The 27,896-nt window shown below is 40.0% G+C and overlaps 1 protein-coding gene across 1 annotated transcript; it reads left to right on the forward strand.

Moving 5' to 3' along the window:
* Positions 1-18,020: 18,020 nt before the first annotated feature.
* MKRN2OS (MKRN2 opposite strand) lies at positions 18,021-26,448 on the forward strand. The gene is made up of 5 exons (XM_008697860.2): positions 18,021-18,403; positions 22,186-22,235; positions 23,457-23,619; positions 24,398-24,673; positions 26,193-26,448. Exons 1-4 carry the CDS (start codon positions 18,186-18,188, stop codon positions 24,636-24,638), a joined length of 672 nt encoding a protein of 223 aa, XP_008696082.1. The 5' UTR covers positions 18,021-18,185; the 3' UTR covers positions 24,639-24,673; positions 26,193-26,448.
* The last annotated feature ends 1,448 nt before the right edge of the window (positions 26,449-27,896 follow it).

Consider the following 27,896-nt stretch of genomic DNA (forward strand, 5'->3'; position numbering starts at 1 on the left):
CATTTCCGAGCCTGCCGGGCCTCCCAGCCTCCCTGGCGTCCCAGTCCTCGCAGACTTATCCCGGGTGTTGGTTCCTACGAATCTTCCCCCGTCCGGTCCTTAAAATCGCCTCACTCCACATGATGCCAAGTTCCCGCTTCCTCAAATGCGCGCCTTAATCCCAAAAGCTTTTTCTTACCCAAACTTGCACCCTTTAGGTCCCTTTCTCTGGCGCCGCCTCAACTGTTCCCGACCGACCTCGCCTCCCCCTTAAGGAATTCCTCAGCTCTCTCCCCGCTGATCTTTGTCAAGAGCTCTACTCCCACCCCAAGTTTTAGTTGTCTTCCATTCCTAGGGTGAATACCCAAAAAGATGCTCGTGGCAATTCCTTCTGCTTCTCTATATCCTTCAGATCTGCTCCCACACCTCTCTCCAGTGCGTCCTCTCATTTCCCTCGTCACGGTTCCTGTCTAAGCAACCATTACTTCTTGCCTGGACCTATGCAATATATATAGCCTCCTACCTGGTTTTCCTGCTTCGGCTCCCGCCCTCTTCCAGTCGGTTATCACCCAAAACATATTTTTAAAAACATAAATAGGATCATCTCACTCACCTCCTTTAACCCTTTCAATGGTTTCCCATTTTTTTTTAAATACTCTTTTTAAATTTTTTCAACGTTGGGATGTAACAGTCTGAAATATACAAAACACATACATGCCTCTGTGAATTTTTAACATGTGTATAAAATCATCACCAGATCAAGATGAAGAACATTATCCATACCCCAGAAAGCTCACTTATGCCCCTTCTCAGTCAATACCTCCCAAAGGTAACTGCTTGTTCTCACCTGTCACCACAAATTAGTTTCTATTGTTCTTGACCTTGATATAAATGATACCATTCAATATGTACTCTTTTGTCTGTCTTCTTTTGGCCACCATTAGGTCTATGAGATATATCCGTGTTGTTGTATATAGCTGTATGTTAATCTTTCTTTCACTTTGCTGTAAAAATATTAAATCTTACAATGAATGAGCATGGTATAAACTTCCAGTTACTTAAAACTTGAAATTCTCTCAGAAATTTAGGAAGTATATTGGAAAATTAGTGTTTTCAGTATATAGGTCTTCAAAGACTTTTATCAGATTTATTCTTAGGTATCTAGATGAGTTTTTTTATGCTATTTTAAATGATTTTTTTAAAATGTCCTAATCATTTGTTGCTTGCCATATGCTAAATTTCGTATATTAATTCTAGTGTGTTCACTGTTTGGGATTTTCTACACACACAATCATGCCATCAGCAAAGAATGACAGTTTCCAAACTTTATATCTTGTATTTCTTTTTCTTGCCTTTCTTGCCAGGGCACTTTTGAGAACCTTCAGTGTAACCTTAAATAGAAGTGGTAATAGTGGAGGGCCTTGTCTTGTTCCTGAATTCTGGGAAAGTTTTTAGTATTCACCCTTTAGTAGCCCAAGGGTTTTTGAAGCCATTTTCAAATTAAGGAAGTTCTTTCTCTTTCAAGTTTTCTAAGCTTTTTTTTTTTTTTTTTAAATCATGAATGTGCTTTTTTTTTAAATCAAGTTCTTCCCCCCCATCTATTGAGAAAACCGTATTGTTTTATCCTGTCTTCTGTGTAAATTGTATTAATTTTGTAATGTTAAACCAACCTTGAATTCCTCAGACATACCCCACTTGGCATATTATTCTTTCTATAAATCATCAGATTTTATTTGTTAATATTGTGTTTAGGAGTTCTGCAACCTTTTTTTGAGAGATAAAATTGATCTGTAATGTTCCTTTCTAGTAATGTCCCTGTCAGGTTTTAGTATTTGAGATATGCATAAAATGAATTCTCTATCTCCCTCTTTTCTCATCTCTGGAAAAGTCTGTGTAATATATGTATGAATTTTCTCCTTAAATATTTGGAAGAATTTACCACTGAAGCCATCTCAGCCTGCAGTTTACTTATAAGAAGATATTTGATTAAAAATTTAATTGATGTATTACATATAGGACTCCAGATTTTCTCTTAGTGAGGTAGGTTTGGAAAACTTCTCCACACGCCCCCAGACAAATTAGTCCAGTTCATCTAAATTGTTGAATTTATTGTCATGGAGTTGTTAAAATCTTCTTTTTTAAAAATGTCCATTAGATCTGTAAAAATGTCTCTTTTTCACGATTGATATTAATGTTTTCTCTCTTTTTAAAAAGTCAGATTAGGCGTTTATCAATTTTATTAAGCTTCTCAATAAACAACCTTTTGACCTGTTCATTTTCACTATTGTACATGCGTCTTCTATTTCACTGATTTCTGTTTATATCTTTACTATTTTCTTTTTCTGTGTTCTTTGCATTCAAATCCCTCATTTTCTACCTTCTTGAGATGAAAGTTTAGATTACAAATTTTCAGAAGTTCTTCTTTTTTATGTATTTAAAGCTATAATATTTTCTCTAAGCAACTTTTAGTTGTATTCCACCAGTTTTTATGTCATATTTTCCTTATCATTTGGTTCAAAATATTTTCTCATTCTCACTGTTATTTATTCTTTGACCCATAAGTTATTTAGAAGTGTGTTGCTTAATTTCTAAACTATTGAGGATTTTCTAGTTATCTTTTTCTTCTTGATTCATTTTCATTTCTAGTATAATCCCACTGTGGAATTGTCTATTCTTCTTTTAGTTCGGTCAACATTTGATTTATGTATTTTGAAGCTATGTGTTTAGGTTCAAACAAATGTAAGATTGCTATATTTTCTGTTTTGCCAACACATATGACTAAGAAATGTCCCCCGTTGTGCTAGTCACACATGTGAATCAGGACAGTGCTACATCAGTACATGTAAAACACATGTATAAAAGGTGTTTCTAAGAATGCTAGTAGTTTGTTGCATCAGGGTAGTGTTTTCAATGAGAATGTGTTGACCACACTGTAATGCATGCAACACACTGTGTAAAGACAATAAAAGATGTTCCTGAGAGTGCTAATTTAAAAAGGAAAAGTCTAGCAATTCTTGTCTTAAAGTGTACTTTGATATTAACATAATCATATCAACTTTCTTTCAGACAGTTTTTGTGTGTTATATCTTTTTCCATACTTTTATTTTCAACTTACTGGGTATTTTTATATCTTCACTGTATTTCTTATAAATGGCATATGGTTAATTTTCAAGTTGGATAATGTTTGTTTTTGAATTATTTAGTCCACTTACATTATATGTAATATAGTTATATTTAAATCCATCATCTTGTTATTAATTTTCCATTTATATCATCTGTTATTTGTTCTTTATTTTTCCTTTCTTGGATTGCTTTGAATTCCATTATTCTACATTTTCTTCATTGGTTACACACTTTCAAGTATACATTTTAAAAATTATTCTTTTAGGGGTGCCTGGCTGGCTCAGTTGGTAGAGCATGTGACTTTTGATCTTGGGGTGGTTTGAGCCCCATACTGGGTATGCAGTTTACTTAAATAAAAAATGAACTTAAAAAATTATTCTTTTAGTGATTACTCTGGGCATTACAATATGCATCTAAGACTTACTAGAGTCTACTTTAAATTAGCACTATTACCAGTTCCTAAACAATGCAAACAGCTTAACTGCATTTACTCTCCTCCCCACTTTCATGCTACTCTTGTCATATGTTTTACTTCTGCATATGTTTGAACCCAACAACATACTGTAATAAATGTTTTAAAATCTGGTATTCTTAAAAAATAAAATAAAATAAAATAAAATAAAATAAAATAAAATAAAATTTGGTATTCTTCATTCCTTTCAACCATTTCATGTTTCCATTTAGGATCATTTTTTTTTTTCCAGCAAGAAGAACTCTTTTAGTATTTCTTTTACTGAAGATCTCCCAAGAATTAATTTTCTTAGCTTTTATTATTTGAGAAAATATTCTCTACTCTTTAAAATATACTTTTTTTTTAAGTTTTTTTTTTAATTTATTTATGAGATAGAGACAGCCAGCGAGAGAGGGAACACAAGCAGGGGGAGTGGGAGAGGAAGAAGCAGGCTCACATCAGAGGAGCCTGATGTGGGGCTCGATCCCATAACGCCGGGATCACGCCCTGAGCTGAAGGCAGACGCTTAACCGCTGTGCCACCCAGGTGCCCCTAAAATATACTTTTAAGATAGTTTTAGATCTACAGAAAGTTGTGAAAATAGTATAGACTTCCCATATACTTCACAACCAGTTTCTCCTTTTAATAGTATCTTAGTATATATGTCATCATGAATGAAACCATATTAATACATTATTAACTAAAGTCCACAGTTTATTCAAATGTCCTTACTTTATACCTTTTTCTATTCCAGGATCTCATCCAGGATGCTACATTGCACCTAGTAATAATGTTTCCTTAGGCTCCTCTTGGCTGTGACAATTTCTGAAGTTCTCCTAGTGTTTGATGACCATGACAGTTTTGAAGAGTTCTGGTAAGACATTTTGTAAAATATCCCTCCATTGGGATTTGTCTGATACTTTTCTCGTGATTAGACTGGAATTACAGGTTTTGGGATGAGGAAGCTGGACCTAAAATGCCATTTTCGACATATCATATAAAGGGTACGTACTGGGATGCCTGGGTGGTGCAGTCGGTTAAGCATCTGACTCTTGATTTTAGCTCGGGTCATGATCTCAGGGTCCTGGGTTGGAGCCCTGCATCAGGTTCTGTGCTCAGCATGGAGTCTGCTTGAGATTCTCTCTCTCCCTCTCTCTCTGCCTCTCCCACTCGCGCTGTCTCTCTCTCGCAAACAAATAAAATCTTAAAAAAAAAATAAAGGGTACTACAATCAAGATAACATCACTATTGATGGTAACCTTGGTCACCTGGATGAGGTTGTGTTTGTCAGGTTTTTGCACTGTAAAATTTCCTTGTTTCCATACTGTCCTCTCTCAGAGGAAGTCACTATACATGGCCCACATTTAAGGAGTGGGGAGTTATGCTCCACCTCCCCGACAGTGGGGTATCGCCATAAGTTATGTGGAGTTTTTCTGCATGGGAGATTTGTCTGTTGCTGCCCTATTTATTTAGTAATTTATGTATATCAATATGGACTCATGAATATTATCTTCTACTTTGGCTTATAACCTAATACTAATTTATTTACTTTATTGTTCAAATTGTTCTGTCTCTGGCCACTGGGAGTTTTTTCATTTGGCTCCTGAAAATACTCCCTTAATTGAGTTTTATTCTTTTTTGAGGACTTCAGCACTATCTGGGACTATAAGATGTTCCAGGCTCATTTTGTATATCACCTACTTCAATCCTAGAATCAGCCATTGCTTCAAGGGAGCCAAGTTACTTCTTTTGGAGAGTGTTATTCAAAACCAAGATCCAGGTACTGGGTATATTCATTGCTACTGGTATGTCATTGCTTATCAGCCATCTCAGCTGACAAAGCAAACAAATATATATGTGTGTGTGTGTACTAATTCATGTATCTATTTTGTTTTTGAAGGGTATTTTTCCTGGATATATAGCTCTGGAATGATACTTTCTCCCCTAAACACTAAAATGTCATTTCCTGGGCACCTGGGTGGCTCAGCTGGTTAAGCATCTGCCTTTAGCTCGGGTCATGATCCCAGAGTCCTGGGATCGAGTCCTGCATCAGGCTCCCTGCTCCATGGGGAACTTGCTTCTCTCTCTGCCTCTGCCTCTCTTTCTCTCTCTCTCTCTCTCTCTCTCATGAATGAATGAATAAATAAATCTTTAAAAAATAATAAAATAAAATGTCATTTCCTTGTCTTCTGGCTTCCTTTTTTTCTGTTATAAGGCATTCATCGATCTTATATTTACATCCCTGAAGATAAATGTTCCTTTTCTCTGAATACTTTTCAGAGGTTTTATGAAGTTCTAGAACAGCATATAAGAACAAACAGGGAATGGAGAGAATTTGACTTTCGGAATTGTCACGTTATATTATTTAAAATGCCCAGTTGTCAACAAAAATTACAAAACATTCAAAGAAAGAAGAAAATATGGAAATCAACAGAAATTATCCCTGAAGAAGCCCAGATCTTGGATTTCCTTAACAAAGATTTAAAAGTCAGCTATTTTAAATATATTCAAGGAACTAAAAAGGAACCATGTCTAAAGAACTACAGGAAAGTATGAGAATGATTTCTCATCAAATAGAGAATATCAATAAGACGCAGCTAATGAATCATCGAGCTTTGCATCAAAAACCAGGGATGTACTGTATGGTGACTAACATAATATAATAAAAAAAAAAAAAGAAAGAAAAAGAAAATATCAGTAAGAAGATAGAAAGTATAAAAAAAAAGAACCAAGTAGAAATTCTGAAGTTGAAAAGTACAACAACTGAAACAGAAATTTACTAGAGGAGCTTAATAGTAAATTTGAGCAAACAGAAAAAGAATCAGCAGTGAACCTGAAATATGAGTCAATTGAGATAATCTAGTCTGAGGAACATAATAAAGAGTAAATAAAAATGAACAGATTCAATGGGTATAAAGTTTCAGTTATACAAGATGAGTAAGTTTTAGATATCTGCAGTGCAACATAGTGCTAATAGTTAACAAAACTCTATCGTACACTTAAATTTTTTTAAGATAGTACATCTCATGGTAAGTGTTCTTGCCACAAAACAATACAACAGCCAAAAAACAAAAAGGCACAAGAAAACTTTTGGCAGTGATGGCTATAACTATTACTTTGATTGTGGTGATGGTATTATGTGTGTATACATATGTCCAAACTCATCAAATTGTATATATTAAATGTGTGCACTGTTTGTATTTCAACCATACCTCAATAAAGCTGCTAAGAAAAACAAAACAAGAAAAAACAAAACAAAACAAAAACAAAAACAGAGCCTCGAAGAGCTCTGGGACATTCAAGCATACCAACATATGGAAGTCCCAAAAAGAGGAGAGAGAGAAAGAAGCATGGAGACTATTTAAAGAAATAATGGCAAGAAAACTTTCCCCATTTGATGAAAAATATTAATCTACACATCCAAGAAGCTAAACAACCTCCAAATAGAACAAACTCAAAGAGATCCATATGTAGATACATCATAATAAAAATGATGAAAGACAAAGAATTTTGAAAGTAGCAAAAGAGAAGTAGCTTATGATGTACAGGGATTCTCAATAAGATTAACAGCTGATTTCTCATCAGAAAGCATAGAAGCCATATGGCATGGAAAGACATAGTAAAAGATCTGAAGGAGAAAGATTATCAACAAAGAATTCTATATCCAGCAAAACTATCCTTCAAAAATGAAAGAGAACATAAGAACTTCCCAGATAAACAAAATTGCAAGAATTCCTCCCTTGAAAACATGCTCTACAAGAAATATAAGAGGAGTCCTTCAGGCTGAAGTAAAAAGGCACTACACAGTAACTTGAATTCACATGAAGAAATAAAGAGAACAAGTAAAGGTAACTACATAGATAAATATAAAAGGCAACATAAATGCATTTTTTTTGTAACTTAAAAAAAAATCCTATCTGGTTTGAAAGACATCTCCATTAAGAATTATAAATCTGTATTGATGGGCACACATATATAAAGATATAACTTGTATGACAACAAAGGATAGGGAAGGGAATGGCACGATATAGAAGCAACGTTTTTGTATGCTACTGAAATTAAATTGGTATTAACCTAACCTATATTGTTATAATTTGTTAATTGTAATTTCCAGGGAAACCACTGAGATTTAATAAATTTCAAAATATTGAGTAAAAGAAATAACAAGGGAAATAAAATGGTACACTAGGAAAAAATATATATATTTCACACAAAAGATAGCAGTAATGGAGGAAAAGAGGAACAAAAAGACATAAGACATATTGAACACAAACAACAAACATAAATCTTATCTCATCAGTAACTACATTAAATGTAAATGGATTAAAGTCTTTAATTAAAAGGCAGGAGTTGGCAGAATGAAAGATAACAACTATGATCTGACTACATGCTGTTTACAAGAAACTTACTTTATAGGAATAAAAGTACACTGAAAGTGAAAGGATGGTGAAGGTATTCAATACAAACAGTTACCAAAAGAGAAATGGAGTGACTAGACTAATATCAGATAGAATAGATGTATGACAAAATTTTTACTAGAAACAAAGCTTTTAGAATGATAAAAATGTCAATCCATTAATATAACAATTATAAATATATATGCACCCAAAACAGAAGCAGTAAAACCTCACAGAACAGAGGGAAAAATAGATCAACAATATTTGAAGACTTCAATGTTCCATCTTCAATAATGGATAGAAAACCTATACAGAAGATAAATAGAATATAGGAATAATGCTATAAACCAACCAGACCTAACAAATATCTATCAAACTTCCAACCTGACAAAAACAGAATATACATTCTTTTGAAGTGCACAAGGAAAAATCTCCAGGATAGGCCATATATTAGGCTATAAAACAAGTCTCAATAAATGTGAAAGGACTGAAATCATACAAAGTATTGTCTCAGATGGACATGAAATAAAATTACAAATCATAATTATAGAAGAAAATTTGGAAAATTCACAAATACGTAGAAACTGAACAACACACTCTGAAATAACCAATGGTTCAAATAAGAAATTACATGGGGAATTTTTAAAAATTTTGGGATGAATAAAAATAAAAATGCAACACACCAAAACATAGAGCATGCATTGAAAGCAGTGCTTAGAGGGAAGTTTATAGCTGCAAATTACTACGTTAAAAAGAAAACATGAAAAGATGCTCAACATCACTTATCATCAGGGAAATGCAAATCAAAACTACAATGAGATATTACCTCACAACTGTCAGAATGGCTAAAACCAACAACACAAGGAACAACAGGTGTTAGCGAGGATGTGGAGAAAGGGGAACACTCTTGCACTGTTGGTGGGAATGCAAACTGGTGCAGCCACTCTGGAAAACAGTATGGACATTCCTCAAAAAGTTAAAAGTAGAGCTACCCTATGATCCAGCAATTGCATTACTAGGTATTTACCCAAAGAACACAAAAGTACTAATTCAATGTGATATGTGCACGATGACGTTTATAGCAGCATTATCTACAATAGCCTAATTATGAAACATCCCAAGGGTCCATCAGTTGATGAATGGGTAAAGAAGATGTGGTGTATATATACAATGAAATATTACTCAGCCATAAAAAAGAATGAAATCTTGCCATGTGCAAGAAGGTGGATGGAGCTAGACAGTATTATGCTAAGCAAAATAAGTCAGAAAAAGACAAATACCGTAAGATTTCACTCCTATGTGGAATTTAAGAAACAAGACAAATGAGCAAAGGGGAGAAAGAGAGAGAAACCAAAAAGAAACTCATTTTTTAAAAAGATTTTATTTATTGAAAGAGACTCTTAACTACAGAAAACAAACTGATGGTTATTAGAAGGGAGGTGGGTGATGAGATGATTTAAATAAGTGATGGGGATTAAGGAGTGTAATTGTAATAAGCGCTGGTGGTGTATGGAAGTGTTGAATCACTATACTGTATACCTGAAACTAAGATTGCACACTATATTAACTACTTGGAATTTAACTAAAAACTTAAAAAAAAAATCTTAGGTCAGTAATGTAATCTTATACTGTAAGACACTAGAAGAGGAAACTAAACATAAAACAAGCAGAAGTAAGAGAATAATAAAGATCTGTGTGTAAAGAAATGAAATAGAGTATAAAGACACAATAGTGAAAACTAATAAAACAAAAAGTTGGTTCTTTGAAAAAAATCAACAAAATTGACAAACTAGTTAGAATGACAAAGAAAAAAATAGAGAAGACTCAAATTATTAATATCAGGCATGAAAAAGGGGATATTACTACCAACCTTACAAAAATAAGTTATAAGCTAATATTATGAGCATTTGTATATCAACAAATTAGATAACTTGGATGAAATGGACAAATTTCTAGAGAGACACAAACTAGTGAAACTGATTCAAGAAGAAATAGCAAGGAGTGCCTGGGTGGCTCAGTCAGTTAAACATCTGGCTCTTGATTTTGTCACAGGTTGTGATCTCAGAGTCATGAGGTTGAGCCCTGTATCAGGCTCTGTGCTGGGCATGGAGTCTACTTGGGATTCTCTCTCTCCCTCCTCCTTCTCCTGCTGCTCATGAGCGCTTTCTCTCTCTCTTAAATGAAATAAGATAAATGTGAAAGATGAACATTAAAAAAAAAAGAAATGGAAAATATGAATAGACCCTTAACAAGTAAAGAGATCGAATTAGTAATCAAAAAACTTCCCACAAAGAAAAGCCCAGAACCAATAGCTTCACTGATGAATTTTACTGAACGTTTATTTTATTTATTTATTTGAGAGAGAGTGACAGTGAGAGCTGACTGAGCCACCGAGGCGCCCCTGTACTGAACATTTAAATAAGAATTAACACTAAAGTTTTACAAATTCTTGCAACAACAAAAACAAACAAACAAACAAACAAACAACAATAAAAACAGAAGAAATGCTTCCCAACTCATTCTTTGGGGCCAGTACTACCTTGGTACCAATCCAGACAGAGAAAACTATAGATCAATATACTTTAATAATAAAAACATAAAAATCCTCAACAAAATAATAGCAAACCAAATCCAGCAGCATATAAAAATGATTATACACCATGACCATGTGAGACTTATCCCAGGAACACAAAATTGGTTCAACATACAAAAATCTATCAATGTAGGGGCACCTAGGTGGCTCAGCAGTTAAGAGTCTGCCTTCAGCCCAGGTCATAATCCCAGGGTCCTGGGATCAAGTCCTGCATTGGGTTCCCTGCTTCTTCCTCTCCCTCTGCCTGCCACTCCTCCTGCTTGTGCTCTCTCTGTTAAATAAATAAATAAATAAATAAATAAATAAATAAATAAATAAATAAAAATCTTTAAAAAATATATCAATGTAATTCATCAAGTAAATAGAATAAGCAAAAATTAAAATCATATGGTCATTTCAATAGATGTGGGAAGAGCATTTGAAAAAATCTAATACCTTTTCATGACAAAAACACTCAAAAAACTAGGAAAAGAAGAACTTCCTCAACGTGGTAAGATCATCTACCAGAAACTCACAGTTAACATTGGACTTAATGGTTAAAGACTGGAAGTTTTCATTCTAAGATCAGGAACAGGGTAAGCATATTCTTTCTTCTCACTTCTATACAACACTGTACTAGAGTTTCCAGCTACAGCAAGTAGTCAAGAAAAAGAAATAAAAGTTTTTCAGATTGGAAAGTAAGAAGTCAAAGTATACTTATTTGCAGATGACATGATCTTGTATATAGGAAATCTTAAGGAATCCACACACACACACACAAAAAAAACATTAAAGAAAGAAATGAGTTCAGCGAGGTTGCAGGAAACAAGATCAATACACAAAAATCAATTGTATTTCTATACACTAGCAATGAATAACCTGAAGAAGAAATTAAGAAAACAGTTCCAATCTACAGTAACATTGAAAATAATAAAATACTTAGGAATAAACTTAACAAGGGAGTGTGAGATTTGGACACTGAAAAGTAAGAAAAAAAATCATCAAAAGAAATTAAAGAATACCTGAATAAATAAACTAACTGGAAGATCTGCAGTTGTTAAGATGGTAGTACTCCCCAGTTGATGGTACAAATTCAATGCAATTCCATCAAATTTCCCACTAGCTTCTTAGCATGAATTGAGAAGTTGACCATAACATTTATATGCATTTATATGGAAATGCAAGGGACCCAAACAAGCTCTTGAAAAAGAAGAATAAATTTGGAGGACTCACACATCCCAATTTAGAAACTTACTAGAAAGCTACATTATTCAACACTGTGGTACAGGTGTAGAGATAGACAGAGAGATTAATGAAATAGATTTGAGATTCCAGAAATAAATGCTCACATTGTGGTCAATTAATTTTTGTGTTTTTCTCCCTGTTTTATTGATGTATAACTGACAAAAGTGTAAGGTATTTAAAGTGTACATGATGGTACTTTGATATACGTATACATTGTGAAAGGATTTCCATCATCTATTTAATTAACACATCTCTCACCTCACATGTTTAACTTTTCTGTCTGTGTGTGAGAACATTTTAGTTCTATTCTGTTAGGAAATATCAGGTATATAGTACATTGTTATCGACTATAATCACCATGTTTTACATTACATCCCCAGACCTTATTCATCTTTTAGCTGAAAGTTTGTACCCTTTTACCAACCTCTCCCTATCTCCCCCATCCATCCTCCTCACTGCAATCACAACCATCATCTCTACTCTTTGTTTCTATGAGTTTGACTTTCTTTCTTTCCTCTTTCTTTCTTTTTCTTTCTTTCTTTTTTTTAGATTTCACATATAAGTGATAACATGCAGTATTTGTCTTTTTCTGTCTGGTTTATTTCACTTAGCATAATGCCTTCAAGGTCCATCCATGTTGTTACAAGTGGCAAAATGTCCTTCTTTCTCTTTCTCAGGGCTGAATAATATTCCATTGTATATCTATACACCACATCTTCTGTATCCATTTCTCTGTTGATTGACACTTAAGATGTTTTAATAACTTGGCTATAGTAAATAATGCTGCAATTAATATGGCAGTGGAGATAACACTTAAAAATATTTTATTTATTTATTTGAGAGAGAGCAGAGTGAGAGAGAGAGAGAACACACCAGCCGGGTGGGGGGGGAGGGGGCAGAGGGAGAGGCAGAAGCAGGCTCCCTGCTAAGCAGGAAGCCTGATGCAAGGCTTGATCCCAGGACCCTGGGACCATGACCCAAGCCAAAGGCAGACACTTAACTGACTGAGCCACCCAGACACCCTAGAAGATAACACTTTGGGATTCTCTCCTCTCCCTCTGCCGCACACCCCACCACGCTCTCTTCCTCTCTCTAAGAATAAATAAATAAAAATTTTTTAAAAATGTGGTCTATACATTACAATGCACTATTATAAAAAAACAGATACATGCTACAACATAGATGAACTTTGAAAACTTGATGCTAAGTGAAAGAAGTCAGATACAAAAGACCACATATTGTATGATTCCATTTATGTGAAATGTCCAGAGAGACAGATCCATAGACAGAAAGCAGACTAATGGCTGCCAGGAGCTGTGAGGAGCGGTGGATAGAGAATGACTGCAAATAGGCAGAAGCTTTCTTTTTTGGGGTGATGCAAATGTTCTAAACTTAGATTGGATACAAATCACTGAACTGTAGACTTTAAATAGGTGAGTTTTGTGATGTGTATATTTATTTATTATTATTTTAAAAAAGATTTTATTTATTTATTCGACAGAGATAGAGACAGCCAGTGAGAGAGGGAACACAAGCAGGGGGAGTGGGAGAGGAAGAAGCAGGCTCATAGCGTAGGAGCCTGATGCGGGGCTCGATCCCATAACGCCAGGATCACACCCTGAGCTGAAGGCAGACGCTTAACCGCTGTGCCACCCAGGCGCCCCTGTGATGTGTATATTTAATCTCCATTTTTAGAAGTAGTGAGAAATACCAAAGCTAGGCAAAGGGATCCAAGAAATTCTTCAAGAATTTCTTGAAGAAAGCCAGAACAAAGAAAACAGAAAAAATACTCAAAATTACAATTTATGAAAAATTTCCTGAAATAAAAATGATGTGAAACTACATATTCAAAGAACACATCACAACCCTGAGTAAATCAATGCCAAATAACCAACATCAAGATATATTGTAATAAAAATATTGATCTTAAAAAGAAAGAAAAAATTGGGGCACCTGGGTGGCTCAGTCGGTTAAGAGTCTGCCTTCAGGGGCACCTGGGTGGCTCAGTCAGTTAAGCAACTGCCTTCGGCTCAGGTCATGATCCCAGGGTCCTGGGATTGAGCCCTGCATCGGGCTGCCTGCTTGTCGGGAAGCCTGCTTCTCCCTCTCCCACTCCCCCTTCTTGTGTTCCTTCTCTCGCTCTCTGTCAAATAAATAAATAAAATCTTAAAAAAAAAAAATCTGCCTTCAGCTAGGGTCGTGATCTCAGGGTTCTGGGATGGAGCCCAGTGTCGGGCTCCCTTGCTCAGTGGGGAGTCTGCTTCTGCCTCTCCCTCTGCTGCTCCCCCAACTTGTGCCCTCTCTCTCAAAAAAAAATAAAATTGTAAAAAAGAAAAAAAAGAAAGAAAAAATCATCTGGCCATATTGGCAAAAAAGAACACATGGAGGGGTGCTTGGGTGGCTCGGTTGGTTGGGTGTCTGCTTTTGGCTCAGGTCATGGTCCTGGGGTCCTGGGATGGAGCCCCGCATCGGGGGGGGGGGGGTCCCTGCTCAGCAGGGAGTCTACTTCTCTCTCTCTCTCTGCCCTCCCCCCTACTCATGTGCTCTCTCTCTCTCTCCTTAAAGTAAATAAAATCTTAAAAAAAAAAAGAACACATGATTTACGAGAGAAAGATTAGTTTGTCATCAGGCTTCCGGACAGCAGTGCTTTATGCCAGAAGAAATGGAATGACACATTAAAGAAAATGGCAGCCAAGGATTCTATATCCAGCAAAACTGGCCAAGTATAAAGAACAGAGAGAAATTGTTACCAACATGCAAAAACTCAGGAAATATTCTTCCTATAAGCCCTAAGGAATCTTCTAGAGGGTGAACTTCAGATAACTATAATTACTAGAGAGTGAGGAAAAGACAAGTAGTGACCATTAAATATCAGTTTGTGTGTAGAGCTAAGTCTCAGTGAGGATTGAAGGAGATTATTATTTACAATGGCAGATGCTCTGACAACGAAGATATAGAACAACCCTTTAAATAAAGAAGGTGAGGAGAGTATATGCAAAAATAATGTTTAACTCTATTTAGTAATCATAATCGGAGGTGGGGTATTGCTATTCTTATCCTGAGATTGTTGTATGTGTAAAGCGGGGTTAAGCAAATGACTAATTATGGAACATTCTAATTCCATACCCCCTGTATCCTTGAGAATGAAAATTTTCAGTGTGGAAGAAAAGAGATGCAAATGTAATATAGAAGAGGATAAGTAAAAACCCTGTAGTCCTGAATTTGAATTAGAAATAGCAGTCTGAACTCATGAAGTATTTTATCTTCATGTGTGCACTTGCTTTATCCCGCTCTGCTCACTGAAAAGGTGGAGAAATAACCAATAAACATCCTTAGTGAGAAGACTGTACTCTTGAAATACCATTTCCCACTGAAAGAAAGGAATCAGGGCTTCTTGGAGAAATGGCCGATCCCAAGTCTGGGTTTTGGAAAGGTCTGAGATGAACCTGGAACAGCTCGATGGACTAGATGGCAAGGAAATCATCAGTGACTAGTAGGTTCATGTGGAAAGGACTCAGGAGCCATTTGAAGAGGCCAAAACGGGACAATCTGAGCTTTGACAAGAATTAAAACCACATTGGGTTGAAAGCCAGCTAATATGTTCACATCTAGGAGTTCATTAAGTGATATTAGAGTAAAACAGATATGAAACCAACAGGGCACTTTCTGAGTACGTCAGAGATGTCCTCATTATCTTGAAATGTGAATAAGGATTCAGGCACCTATCCAATCCTTCCAGTCTGCCTGTGCTGCTGTGTAAGTAAGGAACAGCTGAGGGGAAGCATCTTCTCATGCTATTATTCCATCTAATGTATGAAAACAACACGATGGGCTTAGAATAGCATCACTGCACCACTGCTGGTGAATGAATGGATCTCTGAGCACTGAGAATAATGGGGACCAACATAAAAAAAGAGTGAAGACCAGATGTGATGTGATGAGAGAACACATTACCACCCACAGTCTTGACAAGAGGATCAGACTTCAGTCTCTGGAACGAGCTGGGAATTTGAAGGATCTACAGAAGCCACAGCAGTGCGTTGAACTGAACCCCCGAGTAAGCAGTCGGCAACAGACCGTGGGAGACGCTACAGGTCCAGTGATCTGGATGCTTCACAGATATATGATAACAAAAATCAAAGGAAGGAAGGAAAAGCAACCAAAACTTAAAATACAGAACACAAACGTTTAAGTGGGTAAGACTCAACCATGGTATTTATGGATGCACACTGGATGCTGAAACCAAAATGAAGCACAAGGAGTCATTACTATAAAAGTGGGGGTGGGGGTCACTTTTGGAGGAAGAGCGGGGATGGACACGGCAGGGGCCTCTGAGACGGCTGGAAAAGTTCTAGTTCTTGACCTTAGTGGTACTTACAAGGGTTCACAGTAAAATAAGTCCTTAAACTATACATTTGTTTTGTGTTTTCATCTGTATCTATGTTTTATTTTTACCAAAAGATTTTTAGAAATAGAGAAAATAAGGTAAAAAAGGATTTAAGATGCCTGTGTTTAAGAGTTTTTGAATTTATTTTTAAGTAATCCCTCCACCCAACGTGGGGCTCACACTCAACCCTGAGATCAAGGGTCACATGCTCTACTGAAGGAGCCAGCCAGGTGCCCCAAGATGCCTGTGTTTTTTGAGAAAGGGAATGCTAGTATATTAAAAACCTTTATCAAGGCATGATGCCTCAGTTCCTTTTCATAAGATTAAAAATTCCTCATGAAGATGAATATATTCTCAGTTGAAAATAGAGGCACCTGGGTGGCTCAGTTGGGGGCACCTGGGTGGCTCAGTTGGTTAAGTATCTGCCTTTGGCTCAGGTCATGATCCCAGGGTCTTGCTCGGCAAGGAGCCTGCTTCTCCCTCTCCTCCCTGCTCATGTTCTCTCTGTCTCTCTCTCTCAGATAAATAAAAAAATATTAAAAAAAATTTAAAATTAAAAGAAAAGAAAGTAACTTGGGTCACTCAATCAATCAAAAAATAGCTGCATGGTTTATGTATTAATAATGAACCACCACAGACCTTGGTCACCCGAGCTGGGCATCTAGCTATAGCCTGTCTGCCTTCACTGTAACAAGAGAAGATGGTTGAAATGATTTCTAAGGTTTTTTCTAGTTCTGTGAGTCTGATGATTATTTTCATATTATTAATACTTAATATGCACTTTTCTGCATTTCAGCGTACTGTAATCTATTTAAACGCATGCTATGAAACACTTTTCTAAAGCAACTATACCCATCATGATACCCACAGGTCTTCCCTTTACCATTGCTTTTCTCTGGAACTATAGGCATCGACAGGGAATTGGTTAAATAACGTATGGTGCAGGGTGCCTGGCTGGCTCAGTCAGAAGAGCACGTGACTCTTGATCTCGGGGTTGTGAGTTCAAACCCCATGTTGGGTGTAGAGATTACTTAAAAAAAAAAAAAGTGTAGTGCAACCAAACTATGGATTCCTATGCAGGAAGGATGAGCTGGACCTATAGTCTTAATACTGTAGATAAATTTCCAAGATGAGAGAAATACACACATTTCAAAACAGTACTGTTATCGCAACACTAGGATTTAAACAATTATGTGGAAATACTCATTTACCTTACTATTCGTTTTCTCAGGGAACATGGTGAGTGGAAAAATGTGATGGAGGAACAGGGAACATTACTTTTTCTTCCCCTTTTTTTTGCGGTTTCTCAAAATTACTTTAAAATTGAATAATCATACAGTGCATGTAGTAAAATGTCCAGCTCGATGAATTTTTGCAAACTGAATACTTAATACAACCAACCCTTTGATAATGAATCAGAGCAGCTCCAGGCTACAGAAACTCCCTCTTGCCCTCTCCTAGCCAGTACCCGTCCCGCTCCCACTATCCTTATTTCTAACTGCTGTTAATTTTTTATGAGCAAGATTACTTCTACGATATAAAACATCAAAAGAAAACAGCCTCCAAGGATATCACATATTTATCCAACAGCATAATAACCTGTTCTAGAAACACAGAAATAAATGTGGGTCCCTAATTTCAAGAAGCTCATAGACTAATGACTGATGAAATATCAGAGCCCTAGTAGAAACACGATTCCATTTCTGCCGGTGCAAGGGAATGCTCAAGGAAGCAAAGGACGGCTTCACAGAAAAGTAGGATGAGAGTAGGAGCGGTGTGTTGACAGTTGCAAACATACGAGGCTGGAAAGAAACTTCGCAAGTGAGCGAAAATGAAAACTAGCTCTTTAAGACACCAGTTTTTGGGGCGGTCTGGTTACTGGTTAATCCCACTTGGTTTGGCTTCTGAAGCCGTCAATCAGAATGACATCACTGTGGTTCAGGTTACTGGGGAGGCGTACGCTTGCTAGCCAGGTAATGAGGAAAAGGAAGTCTTGGGAAACCTGTCCTGGTTGCCCAGGACAGGAAAGCCATGCAGCGTCCAGAGGCTGGAAAGCCTTTAATTAAATTCAACCACTGTAAGAAATACATCTACAGTTTCAGCATGCCCCAATGCTGCCCCCTCTGCGGCCAGGTCACGGGCTCAAGGAAGCTGGAGGAAGCACCCGTTAGCATCTCCGATCCATTTACCAACGGGCATCAAGAAAAATGTTCATTCCTCCTCAGACCAACTCAAGGGACATTTCTTAGGTACAGTGTTTTTTGAGTGTTATATTAAGTGATTCTGTAAACTTTTCCTTCTGTGTCATAGTCACTAAAATTTTTTCTTTAAAGATTTGAGAGAGAGAGTGCGTGCGGGGGGGTTGGGTGGGGGGTGGAGGGGCAGAGGGATAAGAAAAGGAAGAGAGAATTTCCAGCAGACTCCCTACGGAATGCAGAGCCTGTTGCGGGGGGGGGGGCAGGTCAGGGGGACAACGCAGCCCAAGGAGATCCCGTGAGCCTGAGATCATGACCTGAGCCGAAACCAAGAGTTGAACACTTAACCAATCAAGCTATCCAGGTGCCCCGGAAACTTTCTTTTTCTAACATGTACTATACAGTGTGAGGTTTGGTGGAAAATCTTGCCAGTGTTTTGGCATTAAATCCTAAAACGTAGGCCTATTCATTTCATAAAGATAGATGGTGTATGTACTTTCCTAGAGTGATAAGTGCAAGACTATATGAAGAATAAGGGAAGGTCAAACCTGCTTATACAATCTTAAAAGAGGAAAACCCATAGCTTGAAGCTTTTTCTTTGCTCATAGATTTGGTGCTAAGGGGCTAACTGGGAAAATGACCCAGTATCTACTTTAATCAAAATAATTTCTTTACTGCGCATTAGTCTGTAATTTTTGACAAACAGGTACAACATACGAAGCCTGAAGAAAGGCCACATACAGACTATTCCGCAATAAAGATGAATTAAATTGAAGACCAGAGGTGGTCTACCGCAGTGGTGGATACCACCTGACTTTAAGAAAGATTTCAGAAATCAAAAGAAAGGACTGTGCCTGCTTAGTGTCCCTGTGGAGTTTACAAATGGAATTAGAATCAGCCCAGCAGGAGCCAGGTGTGAGAGCATGGACACAGACGTTACAGAATGAGCACCACTGCGACCTGATGCTGAGACCCCCGGCCGCCTGGAAATCTACCCTCTCGACTCCCATGTGCCCTCGAGAGCACTGGTTTGGCATAAGACAGTTGGAGTGGTGTCTTCACTTCCCTGCTTACTGACTGCCTTGATTTCCTTCCCGTCTTATGTGGGTGAAATGAACCGAAGTGTGCAGAGCGCTGCACGCCTGCCCCTTCCCGGAGGCTGCAGGGTGCAGAGAGAACAGTGTGGGCTGTGTTGCCACAAAGCCCCCAATTCCTATCCCAGTTCAGACCAGCTCCAGACCCTCCAGTCTCTGCTCCTCATCCGCGAATTGAGGGTCCTGCTGACCTGGCAGGGTGGTGAGGTTCAGTGATAAGGCAGGTCCACCTGCTCAGGCACCCGTCCCCATGTTGAGCCAACATACTCCTTTCCATCTTATTCTTTTTTTTTTTTTTTAAGATTTTATTTATTTATTTGACAGAGATAGAGACAGCCAGCGAGAGAGGGAACACAAGCAGGGGGGAGTGGGAGAGGAAGAAGCAGGCTCATAGCAGAGGAGCCTGATGTGGGGCTCGATCCCACAATGCCGGGATCACGCCCTGAGCCGAAGGCAGACGCTTAACCGCTGTGCCACCCAGGCGCCCCTCCATCTTATTCTTATACTCGGTTCAGAATGTAACGGGCAGAACCTTCTTTTCCCTTACCTGAATCATGAAGCCCAAAATGTTTCATAAGATCCCCTCACTCATGCTAACTTGGGAGGATTAACTGGCTGGATCCCAAAAGCTTTTGAATAAAGTGACTAAAACTCAGAACTTGTTCGCCATAACATTGGTTCATTCAACAAATACCTTACTGAGCAGTTCTGTGTGAGAAACCCTAGGGATGTCACCGTGAAGGAGCCACAGCCCTGCTCTCTAGAACATGACAGGCTTTCAGGTTGGCCCCTAATAAGCATTTATTTATTCTATGACGTGGTAGCAATACTGATGGGCCTAGCCTTGTTTGGCATCAGCAGAAGGGAGGTGGTGATGTTGAAACAGGTTACATGCTTTGGCATCTTCCCATCCCCACAGACCAGGATCTGCAGAAACCTAAGTAGTCCCTTGCCCACCAGACCTTCCACCGCCAATTTCCAAACTGTTCCTTTCCCTCTCATCCAATTTCCAAAACCTCAGGACTGACTTCCACAACTCACCTTGAGACAATTTCACCTACTTTGTAAAAGAGAACCCACAATAACCCAAAGGAATCACTGAGTTTCTTATCAAAGTAGGTTAAGATCTCTCAGGGCTGCCACATATGGTTGTGCAGGGTGTGGACTGCACAAAGCTGCCTCGCCAAGGTGTTTTGGGTCCTGAAACTTAGTCTGCACTATACTTAACTAAGTCAAAAGCTCTGCGCAGAGCTGTATCTGCAGGAAGAAGGGGTACCTTTTCTAAATTTATACACAGGTGTTGTATGGGAGAGGAATGGCCCTGCCACTATGACATGCTTCTGTAACATTCTATATTTCTTTCCCCTTAAGAGCACTTAACTATTAAAAACTTGTTAAACTAAAAAGTCTTCTCTGGAAGCGAGCAAACTCCAAGACGGCATAGACCTCGTCAGTCTTATTTCCTGTTGTGCCACTAGCCCTTCACTTCAAATGACAGGCCCACAGTTCCCACCCAGTAAACATCCATGCAGGACTGAGAAACCACTGAAGGATGGGGGAGGGAAGGAACAGCTGGGACTTGGGCAGGAGACAAAGTGCCATGACACGCTTGGGCAGCGATCTCAGGGTAGATGACATGGTAAGTGCAGCGCTACAGTCAGACTGGTACTGTTTTACCCAGCTTCATTCTCAGCTTTGAACCCATGGGGTCTCAAAACACTCAGAGTGGCTGCAAGAAGATGACCTGGGGGATCACTCTGAAGGTGGGGCAGCCGTTTGTGTTCTTGGTCATTTTAAAGCCTGGAACTGCTTGCTTTCCCGAGGAACCTGCGGTCTCATGAAGGAACCTTATCATTTAACAATCACCTCTGATTTATTCAACACCTGTATGTGGCAGACACTCAACAGGCATTTTATTCTTACAACCAGCTTGCTGGGAGGTTTGTGATATTCCCATTTCACAGACGAGGAAACTGAGATCAGAGAAAGTGACTTGCTCATGTCCCAGGGCTAGTGAGTGAATGGCCTGGGATTGTACACAAAGATTAAATCATATGGAGTCACAGATTTAATGAACACTCTCAGGTAGAGAGTAATTTCAGGAAACAAGGGCTGTCCAGAAGTGGGTGTGACCGTGGGCTACAAAGACCAAAAGACGCTGTCTCAGTTGTGATGGTAGAGGTCCACTGAGATGCACCCGGGATCCTTTCCCCAGTCGGCCTGATGAACAGGCCGTAGCCTCACCTATCAGGAGGAAAGAATGAGGAGCTCCTTCAACAACCGACCTCCAAGTGCGCCCCTCTGCTGGACAGCCAGGAGTTAAGCTGACTTTATGCTCCAGCAGGGCTGGCCTTCCAGCACACTACCTTCAGTAATGGGTGGTGGGCTAGAAAATCCAGGTGGGGGGCCAGGGGAGTATTTTCTACCTCGAATGTACTCTTGGCTCAACCAGTTTTGAAACAGTGCTTCCAGGGTGCCTGGGTGGCTCAGTTGTTAAGCGTCTGCCTTTGGCTCAGGTCGTGATCCCGGGGTCCTGGGATGGAGCCCCACATCGGGCACCCTGCTCGACGGGAAGCCTGGTCCCACTCTCCCTGCTTGTGTTCCCTCTCTCGCTGCCTCTCTCTCTGTCGAATAAATAAATGAAATCTTAAAAAAAGAAAACAGTGCTCCCACTGTTGGCAAGTTCCGGCACTAGCCAAGATCGCTCTCCTACTTTAAATACCGACTCTTCGTTTCTTTCAGGGAGTACGATGGAAGGTCCGATCTTCATGTCGGAATAACCAACACAAATGGTGAGTGCATGGTCACTGTTTTTTTTTTTTTTTAAGCTGAAAAACTCCCCACAATACCTAGTTAGGGGACAGTGGTATTTCCAGAGAAGTGATGACAACATTTAGGGAATTCCTCTTTTCCCTGGGTTCTCCTACTGCACTATGAGGTGTGTGATGCTACCCACCAAGAAGAGAAATACTTGACTTTACAGCAGCTCAGTACTGACAACACTAAATATTTGAAAGCTCTTTGTTGTTCTGTCAGCCAAGAGTATCGCAAGCCTGTTTTGTTAGTTTTTTAAGAGAGGAAGAAACAGATGCGTGCAGAGGTTGAAGTGCCCATCATTTCTTCTTGTGTTGGAAGTGGAATCTGGGCCCAGCCCACTGCTACTGGGTCCTCACACTCCAGGATCTCCAGGGTCCAGGAAGGGGTCTCAGGGATAAATCAGGGGATAGAGCCCCTGAGCATGTGGTGGGGCCCACTGTTGTTCACTTTAAAAAAGAGGGGGGGTACATTTAAACAAAGCAGTTCCTTTGGCCAGAGTTAGTGTTGAGGGCACAGCCTGGAAGCACCGAAACCAGAACATCTGGTCTGCAGGCAAAGGGGCTGGCACCCCAGCCACAGGGAGGTCTGGGCCTGGGGATGGCGAGTGAGGCCAGGCAGGGGAGGCTGTGATCACAGGCCTCACAGGTGAAGTCTGAATGCAGCCTTTCTGTACCTGCTCCAGGCAGGAGAAACACACCCGTGAACAGAAATCCAGGACTGGACTCCCGTTTACTCACATGAGCCATCAAACTTACGACCCATTGTCTCAGTGGAAATTTAGTGCTGATTTAAGGAAACCAGATAGACCCCACTTGTACATAGAAAACTTCAGCAAGATTATTTGGAGATGATTATGGCTCTACTGTTGTCTCCGTGTGCTGGGGGCAACTTCCCAGAGCCGAAGAGCGGGTGGGGCAAGAACTCGGTTTCCCTGAAAGAAATGATGTGCTGAGGGCAGGAGAGGCAGGGGCTCCGACACCCCCATCCTCCCTGCCTCTAGGGCAGGCTCTAGATCTGTTCGGTGGGTGACTGCCTCCGCAGCTTGATCCTGGAGGGGATTCTCGTGGTCTCCTGCTCTCGGACAGGCAAAAGAGAGTGCGATCTGGCTAACTTCCCGTACTGACCGCGGTGGCTGTTGCCGTTTCTCCCAGAGGTGCTTCCCTTTGGCCTCCGCGTGACTCCAGTTTCGGTTGCAGGAATTGTGTATAATTACACCACGTGTGGCGTGCAGCGAGATGAAGTAGGGTGGGAGCAGAGTGTGAGTATCCCGTTACTGCAGCCTGGCATGTTTGGACTGATGGATCAGTGGGACAAGTACCTGGAAGACTTCTCTGCCACGGAGGCCTGGCTGCCGCAGAGGTACGGGGTGGCGGGGACCGCCCGCTGCCTGGCCCTCCTTCCCCACGCAGGCGTGGCCGCAGCTCAGAGGGCTCTTGAGCTGCGCTGAGTCCATGTTGAGCCTGTACTGAGGCAGTAGTACCTGCAACAAAGCTTCCGCAGGGATTGAATGGCTTTGGGTTTCCTGCAGAGCTGAGCCCGCCTACGTTTACACAACAGAATCACCGGATCTTAAGAACCCAAAGGACCACAACTTAGTACTCCAGTTATTTGATTAGACATTTTTACATACTTAACATTTAACTTGTATAGCAAAAGCCATATTATAGTCCCTTAAAATTTTAAAAAGTTTAAAATGTAAAACTACCTAAAACTTTTTTTGGATTTAGTGACTTTGAAATTTATTTCTCAATTTCTTGCTCCCTCAACACTTGGATATATAGCACACTTGTGGACCTAATTGTTTTGAGGCTTCCCTTAAAATAAGTGTAGACATAGAAATGGAACTCCATTTCTAAAATGTCAGTTCCCCAAGCTGGCGGTTTTGTACAACTTAAGTCAGCACTCTGAACATCTAGGTGAGTCCACTCCTGTCTTACTTAAGTTGCAAGCAGAAATAGCCCAAGCTGCTGAGCGTCCCTCAGAACTGCACTCTGGGAGCTCAGTCGTCCAGGGGGCCAGCAGACCCAGTGTGCAGGGAGCCCCATTTCAACCCTGCAGGCTCTCGGCAGCTGCACGGCCTGTGCCTGAGCCGCTTTTAAACCCCAGCCTTCCCCTCTCAACGTCCTTGTTTTGTAAGGTACGAAGACGACCATCACAACTGCTACAGCTACACCCTCACATTCATTAACTGCGTTCTGACCGCAGAAGGCAAGGAGCAACTGGGCAAAAGGGAGTTCACGGAGAAGTATGTGGTTCCAAGGACGAGGAAGGCCTCCAAGTACATCACGCTCTACCGGGCGATAGAGGAGCGCGGCTTCTACGTGACCGACCGCCCTGATGAAGAGACAAACCCTCCTGAAGGGAGCGGTTCGTGCTGAGTGCGCTAAGAGCACACGGACGGCACCCTTAGCAGGTATGAAGGATTTCTACGTGTGTTCATCTGTGGTTAATAACAATGTGTTATGGCTTTCTTTTTAGCACACTTCTACTTACTGCAGTATAAATGTTTACGAAATTAATAAAAATTGCCCTGGGTTTTAAAAATTGTATGCATTACAACGAAATTATTCTCGTAATGGTTAGGTGTTGAAAGTGAGGTTCCATGTTATAGCATAAAGTGGCAGCATCTTTTATTTGTAGAACAATGAAACTTATTCCTATAATTAAAGCTGAACAAATTCACTTCTCCATGTGAACCCAGAAAGGGGATTTGTAGGAAGGTGAGCAAGACACAATTTATGAAGTAAATTCTCCTGATTGTTTTTATTTAAAAAGCACATGGCAACCTTTGACAGTCAGTAATAGTCTGCAAGGAAACAAGCAAGGGTTTCTAAGTTAGGAAATAGGCTCCACTTCTCAATTAGCCTTTCTGAACCTATATGCAAAGTGGAGGGCAAATTCCTCAAGTCCTCTGTTTCCCTCTCATATTACTTGACCTGACGTGAGGAGACTGGGGTGTTGTGTTGACCAAGGCAAAGTACATCCCCTGTCTACTGTATTTATTTTTTAAACTTTATCTATTTAAAATAATCTCTACACCCAACATGGGGCTCAAACTCACAACCCTGAGATCAAGAGTCGCATGTGCTTCTGACTGAGCCAACTGGGCGCCCTTCCTGTCTACTTTAAATGCAAAATTCAGGAAAGACACAATGAAAGGTTGACTTCTTTCTTTAATACCTTCAGGGGAGGAAGGGGACAACTGGGATGAGTAATTATAAAGAAATGAGGTGATTTTTAACAATCACATCAGAATTTGTATACCCAAAAGATCACTGAGCTTTAAATAGCCAAGGAGCAAAACATTTCAGCATTCCTCTCTGGAAACTGCTTCCAGACTTCTTTGTTTTTGACCAAATGTGATATACTACCACACCTAATCTTACTCCCCAGCTAGGGCACCAAATAAATGATGCCCCATTTCCAAAAACCAAATCCATCTTCAAGGAACCAATAATTCACTCATAATAAAGATATTTAGAAAACTTGTTATAGATTCCTCCAAAAGGGCATTTGGGTAATGTTTCAGCACTTGGAAGTTTCAGTGGGAAAAAAACGCACGGCACACCATTTGCATCTATAAGTTCTGGTACTTTTAAGAAAAACAAAACTTCTCACCCAGAATATGACACCACTTTAAACAGAATCATGACTACTATTCTGTGGTGTTCAGGAAGTCATAAAGACTGCACCGGGTAAAGATGGAAGAAGTGCTGAGTGGGAAATATTCCAATTTGTCCCTATTCTCTTAACACACTATTTTAGGACTCTACTTCTCTGGTCTAATTGTTTACCAATTACTGATCATCAGAGCAGGTGCATTTAATGAGTATCATTAAGGATTCCACACCTGCATAAACTTAATCTTTCTCCCCTTTTAATCCTTAAGACCACCTTGTGAGGTAGGTCCTAACAATATGCCTGTTTTACAGATGAAAAGGGAAACTGAGGAAATGACTTGCCCAAAGTCACACAGCAGGAAAATCAAAGATCAGACCTAGGTTTGCCTGCAAAGTCTGTGCACTTACCTCCTTGGGCCACCCGGCAACCTGAAGGCAACCTGGTACCTGGGATGTGCGGCAACTGGGTCACCGATTTGCCATCATTAGAGAAGATAAAGGAGAAAATAAAGATTTTGCTTTCATTGACATTCAAATATGGAAAGGAAATAAACATGTCCTAAAACAATTCGGATAAGAATGGTTAATGCTGGGGGCCTGGGTGGCACAGCGGTTACGCGTCTGCCTTCGGCTCAGGGCGTGATCCCAGCGTTCTGGGATCGAGCCCCACATCAGGCTCCTCCGCTATGAGCCTGCTTCTTCCTCTCCCACTCTCCCTGCTTGTGTTCCCTCTCTCGCTGGCTGTCTCTCTCTGTCAAATAAATAAATAAAATCTTAAAAATAAAAAAAAGAATGGTTAGTGCTAGAAATACCAGGTTCATGCTTTCTCTTAGTGCTTCTCCCCTTAATTTTCAAACAAGGCTTTCATGGTCCCCAGCCCGTTTAGGGGCTGCTCTGAAACCTGGGGGTGACCACAGCAGCAGGCAGCCTATTTCTTCTTTCACTTCAGGACGCCACAATTCCCTCTCCTAAAAATCACAGTACGACCCTACGAGCTTCACCCAATAGATGGCAATGTTGCTCAGTTCTGCAGAATTAATAACTGAGACTCCTTCCATTAGGTTTCTTTTATCGTACCAGCTAAACGCTAACTGAAGGACCAGGAGACTCAGCACTGGCACCAACTCTGCTTCCCAGAAGAGTTCTCCCTGGAATCCCCCACAATGCGCCTCATCTCATCCCCGAGTGCTGCCCTGCCACACAACTAGTCCTCACCAACACCCACACAACGACCGACCGCTGGGTTCCTTCTCACAGCAAGGTCCTAAAGGTTGCCTTAGTGTTACTGATTCGAAAGTCTAAAATGATCCACCCAAAGGCATCTTCCCAAAGCCTTTAGAGCCTTTGTGAATTACCCCTATCACCAGGAAAACCCAATAAACATGCTTTAAAACGCGCGCGCGCACACACACACACACACAATGGTCGTATCTGGCTCCCTTTGCACAGGAGGTGCTTACTACAACTCTCCCCATCTCCAGAACTGTCTTCGCTACTTTACCTCAAACTATTTTTCTGTCACTTCCCTCTCCAACACTGTGTCACCTACTAGGGCATAAAAATTGGCTGTGCATTTCCTAGAGAAAGCAATTATGGCACTGCTTACACTTTTGGTTTCTCTGAAAGGGAATGTGCCAGACCCTTTCATTGGTCATTTCATTTAGTTTGCAAAACACACTCAGCAGGTAGTAATTATCCCCATGTCACAGGTGAGCAAACTAGGGTTCAGAAGCAAGAGTTCCAAGGTCACCACCATCTCCCTAGTGTAGACTAGGAATTTGGACCCAGGTTTTTCTGATGCCACTTTTTTTACTCTATCAGAATGTGCCATTTGAAAGTTAGGAAGAAGAGGGGCATCTGGGTGGTGGAGTCAGTGAAGCATCTGACTCTTGATTTGGCTCAGGTCCTGATCTCAGGGTTGTGGGATTGAGCCCCGTGTCAGGCTCTGTGCTCACCAGGGAGTCTGCTTGAGATTCTCTCTCAATCCCCACTTTCTCTAAAATAATCTTTATTATT

Source organism: Ursus maritimus, unplaced genomic scaffold (genome assembly GCF_017311325.1).
Source record: "Ursus maritimus isolate PB19 unplaced genomic scaffold, ASM1731132v1 scaffold_14, whole genome shotgun sequence".
Lineage (NCBI taxonomy): Eukaryota > Metazoa > Chordata > Mammalia > Carnivora > Ursidae > Ursus > Ursus maritimus.